The 13241-nt window shown below is 41.1% G+C and overlaps 2 protein-coding genes across 2 annotated transcripts; one reads left to right on the top strand and one right to left on the bottom strand.

Moving 5' to 3' along the window:
• Positions 1-715: 715 nt before the first annotated feature.
• Positions 716-6237, top strand: LOC308143556 (serine/threonine-protein phosphatase PP1-beta catalytic subunit-like; the record flags this gene model as incomplete). Its single annotated transcript, XM_080514408.1, has 8 exons — positions 716-767; positions 2777-2908; positions 3130-3360; positions 3727-3831; positions 4566-4637; positions 5048-5199; positions 5888-6022; positions 6105-6237. The coding sequence occupies 8 exons, from the start codon at positions 716-718 to the stop codon at positions 6207-6209; spliced, it is 984 nt and encodes a 327-aa protein (XP_080370534.1). The 3' UTR covers positions 6210-6237.
• Positions 6238-8299: 2062 nt separating this feature from the next.
• bpnt1 (bisphosphate nucleotidase 1) lies at positions 8300-12634 on the bottom strand. The gene is made up of 9 exons (XM_080514409.1): positions 12615-12634; positions 11371-11501; positions 11186-11290; positions 10967-11074; positions 10812-10860; positions 9301-9392; positions 9027-9224; positions 8582-8687; positions 8300-8452 (listed from the first exon to the last, which is right to left on the bottom strand). The coding sequence occupies exons 2-9, from the start codon at positions 11488-11490 to the stop codon at positions 8301-8303; spliced, it is 930 nt and encodes a 309-aa protein (XP_080370535.1). The 5' UTR covers positions 11491-11501; positions 12615-12634; the 3' UTR covers position 8300.
• Between the last annotated feature and the right edge of the window lie 607 nt (positions 12635-13241).

Genomic DNA, 13241 nt, shown 5'->3' with positions numbered 1-13241 from the left:
CAATTGTTCCCCACCACCTGATTCAACTCACCACACTACCAGATGGTGATCAGTTTACAGTTCTGCACCTGAGTGTCCAGAACAGTCAGATGAAACAACAACAGTGTTATTTTGAAAGCTTTACCAGTGTTAAAATACATCCTCCAAGGATGTATTTTAACTCAGACCTTCTTGCTATATGACGAGCACTAACATATATTGTATTAATAATAATAATAATAATAATAATAATTATTATATATAATAGGGAAGGTGAGCTGGGATTTGACCATCATGAGACAGGTTAGTCCTTGCCAACTGATGATGTGTTGTAGCAATAGTAAGCAAGAGTGTAACGTCGAGAGAAGAGAAGAAGACTCCACCTACATGGTCCAAAGGCCTACAAATACCTCAGACTCACAGATTTTCCAGTCCCTCGTCCACATACATTACAAAGGTAGTCTTAAAGTTGTCCAGTTCAATTTTTGGAAATAACTCTTGTAAATATCTTACATATATACATACATACGTACATACGTACATACATACATACAAACAGCAAAAAAACTATAATTTGCAGCCGATTATATAAAATCTCGCTACTTTAATTGGCGAAGCAAATAATAATAATAATAAAAAAAATAAGAGATGACGTCACGCTGACGTAACGGGCCGGGGCGGGACGCAGCGCGTGAACCGGGACGCCTCCGCCCTCGAGCTTGCGAGTATCACAAACATGGCGGAAAGCGAACTGAACGTTGACAGCCTCATCTCTCGATTGCTGGAAGGTACGTGAGCAACTTGATGCGTTTTCTTCATTTTAGCCTCTCCGAGTAGCACACGACACGTTCGTAGCTTCGTGTTTGTGGCCGCTGGCTCCACCAGTATGCGACATTATGTCCTCCTTCAGCGCTGCATCCCCCTCTCTGCTGTTAGCTAGCCGCTGCGTTAACAAGCTCCTCTAACGTGAACGTTACAGTGACGTCACGCTCGATAGAAGCTAGTAACGATAACATTGTTTATATATGTCTCTCACTTTGGGGAGTATATGAGGAAAAGCAGAGAATAAATATCTTGCTGCTGTGCGGGTGTCAGCGGTAAGCGGTCGTTATCCAGAGCCAGTGGAGAAACAGAACTCGTCTGAGTGGTTTTTGTTTTTTTGGAGTATTTTGACACAATGAACGACGTGGTTGCTTGGTAACGCTATCAGTTCTTAACAAGGGGGCTATCAACGCGGACACGCCCCCTTTATTGGACACCGCGGAAACCAGTTATGAAATCCAGGGCCACCACTGTATATTTATCTCAATTAGAAATGTTAGCCTGTTAAATCAGCAGGAGATTCCAATGAACTTGGATTTTCATTTCCTGTACTGTGTACATATGCTATTCAAACCATGTTAGGATGATGCGATCATTATTTATCCTGAGAACAAGAATAACCAATTTCTCATAATGCTGCCCACTTTTAGACAGAATACTGACAACATATGTCTATTTCTTCGACATTCTTTTCAGTTTTTAATGCAGATATTTAGTAGAATAGAATATAGCTTTATTTATATAGCACCTTTCCCAGACACGAGTCACAAGGTGCTTAACAGCACTAAAAGCAGGAAAGATCAAATAAAATATTGACAGGGTTCAAATGCTGACCGTGCCCTTCTGTGTGGCCTTTGCATGTTCTTTCTGTGCTTGGAGTACAAGTCTGTACCCTGCTCTCTCACATAGTCCACTGCAATTGGCACCCTGTGACCCTGCACAGAATAAAGTGATATGGATGGATGTAGTCCTCCATTGCTGTGTGGACCCCTGTTGCACCGAGCTACACAATGCCAACAAAGCCCATTTTGTTCATTTCTTTTATACTCCATTAATCCACCTCAGAATGCTTGATTTTGCATTGTGCAGTTATTGTATATTTCCCCATGTGCTTTTATTGTTTTCAAATCATTCTGTAAAACAGAATTCACTTTTTGTTTTGCAAGTGGATCAAAGGCATTTGGAAAACTCAAACGGCCTGCTTATGCTCTCACCATTGAAGAAAAATGGTCTCAACAAAACAAACATATTTTTCTTTTTATGTGTCAAAGGAAAAAAAATATTTTCAGAGTGTGTTCTTTAATGAATTTCATATGTATTTGTTATTTTCCATATGTGTTTATTTAAATGGCCTTTGTAGCTATTCTTCTTGTGGGCACAAACAAATAAGTCAACAGCCTTGTTTTTTTTGTGTCTTGACACACGAATCTGCCCTCTAAGCCTTTTTTGTCCCTCCACGACAACACAGCCCGCCCTCACTCACAAACTTCCAGCTGAGCCAACAAGCTGCTCACTCGCACACTTGCCAGTTCATAACGGTCCGTGTTGACTGCAGTAAACGGCTTGTCTGGCCAGGAGCAAGGCAAAAGCAGCGACCATCTAATCCGTGATGGAAATGTAAACAATACAAAAGGTCACTGAGCCACACTGCTGAAAGATTCAGCACGTGGCATGAACAGGCTGACATCCTTATTACAACGAAACAAAAGTAACAACACATTTATATTGTATTTTAATGTGTTTAATGCATGTATTTTAGCTTCACATGCATGTGTTTGAACTGTGGAAGGAAACGGGAGAACTCTTGGAAAACCCAAAACATCCACATGAATAAGCTGTAAACTCCACACAGCGACCTGTCCTGACCCAGATTTGAACTTGGTTGCTATGATACAAGAGTGGTAACCACTGCATCACTGTGGGGAATTAATGGTGATGGAATATTTCAATATGTTCTTTTAATGACCATCTGCAGTGCGAGGATGTCGTCCTGGAAAGATGGTACAGATGACCGAGGCTGAGGTGCGAGGGCTCTGCATCAAGTCCAGAGAGATTTTCCTCAGTCAGCCGATTCTCCTCGAACTGGAGGCTCCTCTCAAAATCTGTGGTGAGAACCAGCGTCTGTCCCTAAATTGCTGAATTATACTTAATTCCACAGTGATTTTTGTTGTTGTTGTTGTCCTAACTGATTTCAGTAAACAGCAGGTGTGGCGGCTCAGAAGTCTGCTGGTCGTTCAACTTTTGTAAAAGTTCCAAACAGTTTCTATAAATATTAATGTTCAATATTCATAATATGAGTTGATTTTTTTTTTTTTTTTTACATTCCAGGCGATATCCACGGACAGTACACAGACTTGCTGAGGCTATTCGAGTATGGCGGCTTCCCACCAGAGGCCAACTATCTGTTCCTGGGGGATTACGTGGACAGAGGGAAGCAGTCGCTGGAGACCATCTGCCTGCTGCTGGCCTACAAGATCAAATACCCAGAAAACTTCTTTTTGCTCAGGGGGAACCACGAGTGTGCCTCCATCAATCGCATCTATGGCTTCTATGACGAGTGTGAGTCAGGAAACATCTTACTTACTACATAGAGAGAAAAAAATGATTATTCTTTTTTTGGGGGGGTTTGCAGGTTTCAAAGGATATGTTTAAAAAAAAACCAAAAAGCAATGGGAAAATGGAATTGGATTCCATTCCTAGTTCATATAAACCTGCTTCTCAGTCTGATCACTTCGTACATCGTTTATGTAAATAGAACAGTGCGATCCCTCATTTATAAAGAGTACAGATTGGATATAGAAAAGAGTCACCATGTAATAATGTGTATTATCAGCACTGTGCACAAACTATCAAAATTCAAAATTAAAATGAATAATTTCATTGTGAGAGGTCTAATGGTTCTCTGTTTTTATGTTTTATCCTCAGGCAAGCGCAGGTTCAACATAAAGCTGTGGAAGACATTCACAGACTGTTTTAACTGTCTGCCCATTGCAGCAATCATTGACGAGAAGATCTTCTGCTGCCATGGAGGTTTGTGAAGCACCTTTTTGGCCAAAAGAGCCACTTTTGTCTGGAGCTGAAAAACATGATAAACCTCTGAAATGGAAGAAAACGCGTCACTATCGACACAGAAAATGTGTGAGGTTGCATTTGTGAAGTGTCTCTGATTACTACAATTGATCGATATTCAATCTTCTTTGTTAATCTGTTTATAGATCTTGAATAAACTTTCAGGGGTCGCTATATTAGCTATTTTACCTGTTCAGCAAATTTACCTTTTTTTTTAGCAGATTTTTTTTTTTTTTTTTTTATTCTAAACATTATGGCCATTTTCCCTTTATTTACTTATTCGTAATTCACGAGTACTTGAATTTGTGTGATCCATTCTTAGCCAGTTTAGAAATGTTAAGAAAACGATTTTATGATTATAAAATGAGATGAAAATGGAAATTTACATAAAATTGTGTCTAAGTTTGAAGAAGGAGACCGAGGCTGCAGACTTCTGCCCGAGACAGTCAAATGTCCCCCGTTTCTGTGTCATCGCAGCAAATTTACCAATCATGTAATGATCCAGAATGATCAACAGATGTTTGTTTTATAATCGCCACAATTTAATAAAACAGCCACAGTGTCATTGTGAAAGCTTTACCACTTGTGCTTGTATTGTATAAATTCTTAAAATGCATGTGATGTTGCTGGTTCCATATTTTCTTTTTCTTTTAGCCCATCTATCTTAATCTTGTAATCCCACTCTTCTCTCTCAGGACTTTCACCTGACCTGCAGTCAATGGAGCAGATCCGCCGTATTATGAGACCCACTGATGTCCCAGACACAGGTCTGTCGTTCTGTTGCTTTGAATCTCTGGAGTTTTTCGTAAATGCAATCTGGACCAGCTGATTAGGCGATAACCCTGAAACTGTGCTCGTCAGATAATCTGACCGACATGGAACAAGCCTGGGTCACAGCAGGCTGAAGCCAAAAGTCTTGTGTTCAGTGAGGTGGCAGTGTTTTTCCCCTTCAAAGTGAAACATTTGCAGCTGTTTTAGCAATATTGAAATCTCTATATTATTGATAATGGATTTAATTTGTGATTTTTAGTCGGCAGTAAGATTTTCTCCATGAAATCAACAGTAGAATGAATGAAAGTGACGGCTCAGAGAGGAATCCACTGAACAACGCGTTCCAGTATGACTACGATAGGCCGAATTATTGGACTGTTTCTGACCCGATGTCTCTTTGTTGCAGGCCTGCTGTGTGACCTGCTGTGGTCGGACCCAGACAAAGACGTGCAGGGCTGGGGGGAGAATGATCGGGGAGTCTCTTTCACTTTTGGGGCCGACGTGGTCAGCAAGTTCCTCAACCGCCACGATCTGGACCTCATCTGTCGAGCACATCAGGTAACGCTCGCAGCAAATGAAGTCAAGCGTTAAATGAGTCATTGTATTTTCTTTTTGTTTAAATTTCTCTGCCAAGAATAAAAGCAAGTTTTGTATTATATCATATAGCGTGATAATTAAAGGCACTTTTCAGCTACTTTAACATAAAATAAATTTAAAAAAAAGTGCCAATTCAGCTATATGAGGCTGTGATAGTGGAATCTATTGATTTAGTGAAAGTAGTCCAGTGAAATATTGTGTTTTTAGCTTTTCTGTGCATGAAAAATACATAACATTCACCAAATTAATTTCAAACAGCTCAGACCACTATAGAACGATAACCATTAACCATCTGTTGACCCACAGTATACTATCTTGTACGAACAATACATGCCCCCAAAAAATACTGGTAGTTTGTGTGAATTCTACGTGTAAAAAAAACGAATTAATAAAATGTAAAATCACAATACAATGCACAGCTGCAACGATCAGTTCTGTTCGTCATCAGTTGAACAAATGCAGTTACATTATTAGTCTGACAAACTAATGCCCAAATGTAGAACAACTTGCAATTATTTTAATGTAAAACAAGTCTGACCAAAGCATTTTGCACTTGTTCGATGTAAATATTCCTTTTTGAATAAAATAAAATGCCCCAAATTGACTGGCGTTGGCCCCCGGTCTCTGCTCTCATCCTGTCGCCCTCCAGGTGGTTGAAGACGGCTACGAGTTCTTTGCAAAGCGACAGCTGGTGACACTGTTTTCCGCCCCCAACTACTGCGGCGAGTTCGACAATGCGGGCGGCATGATGAGCGTCGACGAGTCGCTCATGTGTTCCTTTCAGGTAGAAATCTCTCCATTCAAACAGCCGGCGGTGTGGCGGGTGGATTATTTTTTAACGCCGTCGCCCTTTTTTTACCCTCCAGATCCTGAAGCCCTCGGAGAAAAAAGCCAAGTACCAGTATGGAGGGGTGAATTCAGGGCGCCCTGTCACCCCCCCTCGTACCACTCAGGCGCCTAAAAAGAGGTGAGCGGCTGGCTCTGACTCCCCCCCCCACCCCACTCCACAACCCCCTCGGCTGGTCCCTGGCCCACATCCTTGCAAGCTGCCTCAAACACTCCAGCCTTCTCTCAGTCAGCTTGTTCATGGATAAATAGTGAAAACTTCCAGAGTGTTTTTTGCTTGTTCTGTGGGTATTTTTATGAACATGTGAGTGGTATAATTTTCTTTTGCCCTGCCCTATTTTTTTTTAATTACATTTTTTTTCTTTTTGATTCCATAGTATATATTTACTAAGCGCTCACGTCTTCAGTCTCAGCCCGTTCAGGGATATTAACACCAACCTGTTGTGGAATGGAGAAGAAGCTTCTTTGCCTTCAGATTAACTATTTCCATTGTGGTTTTGTGAATTCATGCACGCTTGAATTGAAATGAGATTTCTCCGGGGCCAGTGTAAAATCCACCGTCTATCCCGACCAACAGGTCCACGTTTTTTTCCCCTGTCTGACGTACTCCTATATCAGCCCTGTTCTATTACACCATTTCAAACGTTGCAAAGAGGCAGATGAGACTTTTCCATGGGATGCCTGTTGAATGTGAAACAGCTGCTTCACAAAGTGACTGGACGCAACTGAAAAACTCACTCATGACTCTGTTCAAATAGGACAAATCCACCTTCCACATCTTAATATAACATTAATAAAAAAGTGTAAAAATGTATGGCTTCAGTAACTCGACTGACAGAAGCTATCTCGATCACCCCCTGGTGGTTGTTTGATGCATTGGTCAAAAATCCCTTCAAGCTAACAGATGGGATGTGTAGGGTTTGGTCTTTTTTTTTTTTTTTTAACTTTGTGTGTCCATGATCTTATAGAAGCTTGTTACAAGTACAAGGTGTGGTCGTCTGTCTTTATGTACAGTTTATAGTCCTCGCCAAGAACTAGTTGAGTTTACAGCCTCTGTAAAACGGCAGTGTTGTATGACTCTTCTCAGGAGGGTTAAACAAGTACGTAGGGATGCATTTATCGGTGAGCTTCAAAGTACTGGCAGGTGAGCGTTTGTGCAGTTTGAACAGAGTCATGCATTTCTTTCCCTGCTTCTTTCCAACAAGCTGCTCCAGGTTGCAGCTGCGTGTGTAATAAACAGACGAGTCGTCGACGACCTGGAATAAAATGACTGAACATTTCCTTCGATGTCACTTTAACCTGTTGGGAATCACCCAGCGACTCCAGAATGTTTCTTCTCCACACGGAGGTGTCAATAAAATCCTAAGATGTTGACGACGTCAAGTGCAATAATTATTGCTCGAAATCTTGCCACGTGCAAGCGTAAGTATTTTCAATGGCAATTAAAGGCGAGTTAAACTTTAGAGCGAGGACACAGTCAACCTATGCTACAACATCCGAGGGGCATTCATGTACACTTGATGCTCTTTGTTAGATCAGTGTTTTAAGCCTTTTCTTTTTCTTAACCAGCTGTACACATTTTCTATTAATCACATCACCGAGTGAGCATCTGTGGTTGTAAAAGAATTTTTATTGATGGAATAAAATCAGAGAAATCTGCAATGCAATAATGTGACTGATTCGTCTTTTGTTCCCATGTGAATCCGGTGTGTGGCAGGATCCTTTGATGACGCGAGTAGATGTGTAGAAACTGGTGTGCCAGTGGGAAAAAAGTCTCGTTGGCGAAGACGGTGACTTTCGGGATGCAGAACCACGTGTCAGTATTTTCACGTTTTATATCAACATTTAGCTGAGAGAGCGGTCGACGTCTCACACTCCCAACATCGCTGCACTTCCGAGTCTTTGCACCGTGAGAGAGGTCAAAACTCATCAAGGTGAAGATTATTGTGTTCGGTAGAATCACAATGTCCTCTTGGTGATCACTAAATGGAAGTACAATTAAATCATTTCCAGTTTAATTTGTACAGCTTTGTTTCAAATGAATGCATTCAATGGAAGAAGTGCTGTCGAGCCTGTTTTCTACTTCATTTGGAATTCATTGAGCATTATAAACTGCACAGTGTGACACAGAAATGACTGAGTTAAATCATCTTCATTCAAAGTAATTTAAACCCGAGGACTTGAGGATGTGATCCATTTTCCTGCATCAGCAGACCTCAGTCTGACTTGAGGGCTTGCAGCACTGACTGTGGGACTCTGCGAAGGTAGTAGTCATGGTTACGCAGCGTGGCGAGGACCCCAGCGGAGTTCATGTGCTTCACGTTTGCCTCGTAGCGATACATGTTACCATGCATGTCAGTCAGCTTTCCTGCAAAATACACCCATGAAAAAAAACAAAAAAATCATATAATCAGACTTGCAGACCAGATTGTAAGCAGATGATGCCTATCGGTTAAAAAACAAAAAAGAAAAGCAGGGAGGGAGATGATTGTTTCACCTCCAACAGCTTGCAGAATGGCTTCAGGAGCACAAGTGTCCCACTTCTTGCAGCCGGGGCTGGCAAAGACATAAGCAGAGGCCCTTCCTTCGATGAGCTGGATGATCTGCAGAGGGAAATGGGAGCACTGCTTCAATCTGTAAAGGTTCCCTCAGAGAATACACATGTACACCCACTTTCTTGTAAAGTAGTTCTTTGCAACAGTGTTCAGTCGGATTATTTTAATAAAATGTTCAGAAGTAAACAGGCTTTCTCATCACTTCAGCTCAAACAAACTTTTCTGAATTTCTCATTGAGCTGTTATTGGATCATAGTTCATGAAATGTGTTTTTAATCAATAAGGTGTCAAGTTCAGTTCAAACAATGTTTATTGGAGTGAACTACTTGTGTTCTGCCAGCAGAGGGCAGAGTATCTGAAAGCGTCGTCAAGTACAATCTGCTGCACCTTGTTTCCAGCGCCGCCCACCCTCACAACCTCGTGAGGCTCCATGGCGTCCACACAGTCTGTCACCACCTTGTTGCTATGGGAACGGGTGGTGGTGACGATCCGCCTGTCACCTGGAACCTCCTGCAGCTTGAACCCAAAGGCGCCCAGTCCCGGTATCCCCCACAGCGTCCGTCCTAAAACTGCTCCCGGTCCCAGCTGAGGGGGCAGAGTCCAATTTAAGTCGGGAGCGCCATGTTGCACCGCGCAGTTATTTTCAGTCGTCACGTTGTACCTGATAGTTGTAGAACGGCTGGTTGATGACACCTGCGATCGCTTTGCCGCCGTGTGCAATACCAATAAGCACCGTCACGTTATCCAGGAGCCCTGGAGCCAGAACACAGCACCCGGTCAACAAACGCCACCGAACCGTTTCACGAGCCTTTTCACTCACAAGCAAATATTTGTGCAGAGGGGAAAGTGTGAACATTCTCATGCAAGAAAAGATGGAAAACCTCCGCGAGCTACTGTGTACTTCTAAAAAAAAAGAAGTTGACTTTAGTGCAGATTAGTCATTGTTCTACTCCTGCGGGAGTTAATATTCCCATACAGAGAGCTGTGCTGTGAGGCCAAGAGATGTCCGACCCTGTGTGTGGCGTCCGGGCCACGGCTGAGGCCGCGAGGCAGCAGGAGAGAGAGAGAGGGAGAGAGAGAGAGAGAGAGGGACAGAAAGATCAGCCGTACACAAAGAGAACAAGCAGAACTGATTTAGTGAGGCTCTGGGGAGCCACAAAGTAGCAGACAGGTAACACGAAAGGTAACTCATTATTGGGCAAGAGACTACATTTAGTAACCAAGTTCTTCAAAGACAGGTTCTGCTTGGTTGGATTTCTTTGAGTTTAGTCACTTCTGCTCTTAACTTCCCAGATCTCAACAGGAACATGAAAAGCCCCTCGTTCTCCCAGTTAGCGCACGATATCACCTGTTCATTAATATGGTGAAATTTCACACTATATTTAAGTCTTAAAAAATAACAGTAGCTTTGTATGAGACTATATGATCTCTTACAGAAATTTAATGAGATATAGATATAAAACCTATTCATTCAAGTTAAGCTATAAATTGTGAATGAGTGAGTTTGGTCATTTTCACATTTTTGCAACAGATTTTATTTCAAATTAATCATACATTAATCGTGTCGGCCCGTTCAAATTGTCCCTGGAATATAAATGTTCTTCTTTCAAGTGTTTTAATGACTATTTTGCTGTGCTGGTAACCAAATAGTTGAATAACTGTTTATGATATTTCTTCAGAAATTCAACTGGTCAAGGTCTCATCTTTATCATAAATAAAACAAAACACCTTTTCCCTTGCTAATCTAACATTTAAGATGAAAATTGATTGGGAATGGGAATTAAATATTATATTTATAGACATTACAGTCTTCTGCAGTTCAATTCAGACATCTGCTCCCATTTATCAATATCTCCTTTATTCATTTGTGCTTAAACGCAAAAAGTGTCTCGATTGTAATATTCAGAGTTTCAGCTAAATGTATCATCAACAGATAAGACAGAGAAAATCACTGAAAGGAGGAAAAGTGTGTGAGGAGGTTTACATTTAATTTTCTTCCTTGATGATAGTTTTACACCGTTTTCATACAGAAGAAAATATTTTCTGTAACGCAATGCCCAATGTCAATGCGTCCTGGGAGTCTTTCTGTTTTCTGGCCATCATAGATGATGAAGAGTTGCAGGCATTCAAGGCAAGAAGTGAAAGTGTAAGAAGTGTATTCTGAGAGCTCACCTTCAGTATACTCCTTGGTGCCATCGAGCGGATCCACCCACACCACCAGCTGAGATACAGACCATTCATAGAGTAAATACACATTGCAACACGGTGGTGAAAATGCTCTTTGATCCCATTTCTGATGTTAAACAAGCAGATCTATGTGTATTCACCTCTTCTTCTTTCAGCTCTAGATACTCTGATGGACAGCTCTTCTGGAGGATTTCCTCCAACTGACCATTTTCAATGAGATCTTCTTTAATTTCTTCAGCTGGAAGGTCCTGCATAAACAGGCCCAAATAGACCAGAATTTTTATTTTCAATTGAATCTGTGTCCATGGGTATCATTTGGCCAATAGATGCTGTCAAAATGAAGTCACACATCGACTCACCTCCTCTCCGATGATGGTGATTTTGGGGAAACGCTTGGCGAGTGACGCACAGATGCTCTGCTGCGCTAATCTGTCCGCCAGTGTCTGCAGGTCATTGGCTCCGGTCTGTGGCAGAGCACAAATGTGCCGCATTTCTTTTTATGCTTGGGAGCATTATCTTTTTATAGTGTTGACATAGATCTTACCTTTTCCACAATGCCAAGTTCTCCACTGTGAAGCACCTTCCTCACAATGGATCCAGCCTTCTCCGCCACGCAGTAGGCTGAGGACACCAGACGCATCAACACTGCAGGGCTTCCAGACATGGCTGACGAATCTGTTCAAGGTAGAAGGTTTCAAACCCACGGAAAGATGGATCGTGGTTATTTGAGTCAAGAGTGCAGTCAGGTTTACGGTCTTTCAGGTGAGTTCAAGGGCGGTTTGAATTGAATATGGGTAAAATGTGAATGAGTGAGGTAAATAAAAGGTTGTTTAGCATTTAACCCTTGTATTGTTGGTGAGTGTTGGAAAAAGAGTCAAGCACAACATTCTCGTACACATTTGACTCCTGTCTTTCTGCTCAACTTCAGATCAACTCATGAAAATATTTTTTCTTTATGGCCACACCGATCATACCGACCTATAAGTGCGTTGTGAATTAATTCAACCACATATAAATAAATACAAATAATTTGCTGGATTATCAGCGGCCTCTAACTGTGAAACTTCCATCAGTATATCTTTTTTTCAACCATTTAATTTTCATCTTTTGTCTTCAGGGTCAAATTTGACCTCAACTGGTTTCAAAAGAAGAAACCAAACTACAAACAAACAAACATAAAATAATAAATATATAACACAAAGCAATATGTTTTCTTCAACTGTACACAAAATCATTCACACACTTTTCTCTCTCTCTCTCTCTTCTTCTTACATTTATAGTCACTTTTACCGCATTTATAGAAAAACCATATGTCATTTTTGAGTAGAAGACGAATTGGAATTTTGAATAATTGAACTGCAGTTCACTGGAGGGTGTGGTCAGAAACTACCATGCCATTTCATGCATTTATTTGAAAGATAACCATATTTTTGAGCAAAAGTGCCTTGTGGACAAATATGATCCCAAGACAACGTCAAGGTAAAACAAACAAACAAACAAACAACGCTTCTGTTGATAACTGCAAAATACAGAGAAGCTATGCAATGATACACTATGGAAATGTGATGTGGCGATGAGAAGTGTTCAGTACACATGGAGCTGCAACACCTTTATTAATGCACCGCCAAAAAATGTTTCAATAAACCTCCAGTGACACGAGGATATAAATTAAGTCAACATTACTCTCACACGCTAAATGCACCAGCCGGATAAATATCTACGAACAGTCTCGCGACAAATTGAAACCTAAACTTTCGTAAAAGTGGAAGAAAGTGGAGGACTACTCACTCACTGACGGGATCGCAGAGACGACGAGCTATCCAAGTCCAGGAAGTGTAACAACCTCTGACCGACAAAGAGTCACAACACGACAAGATGTTTCCCCCGCAGCCGAAACGAAAACACAACCAGGCAAACATGTTCACGTTTAAACGCTCAAATAAACACCAACCTGACAACATCAGTAATACGAGTGAGGTTATACTTAAAATATTGAGAATGTTCATCTTTAAGGTGCAAATGACACATATAAACGACATTTTTGTCAATGCGGAAGTATCGCTGAGGGGAATCATCTCTTCGACTGTGGCAAAAGCATTTCATCTTTGTTCTTAAAGAGAAACGATCAGTCTGAAGAATTTTATATCAAACGAAGAAAAGGCATAACATGGTTTGGTATTGCATTTATACTTAACTACTTCATTGATATAGAACTATAAGTAACACATTTCATTATCTGGATGTGGCAATTTGCTGTAATATAGATACATTAAATGTCCTCAATACACTCTGAACCAGATTTACTGTTTTGAAACAAAGCCATAATGAGTCACCCATTGGGGACTTTATGTGCTTAAAACAGAAGACACGAAACAAATGTGTGAAAACAAACTGTTGCTACTTGCTAAGCTTCAT

This window comes from Blennius ocellaris (genome assembly GCF_963422515.1).
Source record: "Blennius ocellaris genome assembly, chromosome: 18".
Lineage (NCBI taxonomy): Eukaryota > Metazoa > Chordata > Actinopteri > Blenniiformes > Blenniidae > Blennius > Blennius ocellaris.
Note: the sequence above shows the minus strand (reverse complement) of the source record. Positions and strands in the feature narration are given on the sequence as shown.

Coding starts and splice junctions, on each gene's coding strand:
- bpnt1 (XM_080514409.1), bottom strand. CDS start 11,490: ATGTCTGGAAGCCCTGCAGTGTTGATGCGTCTGGTGTCCTCAGCCTAC. Junction 11,075..11,185: donor TCACCATCATCGGAGAGGAG/GTGAGTCGATGT, acceptor CTGTTTATGCAG/GACCTTCCAGCTGAAGAAAT. Junction 10,861..10,966: donor TAGAGCTGAAAGAAGAAGAG/GTGAATACACAT, acceptor TCTGTATCTCAG/CTGGTGGTGTGGGTGGATCC.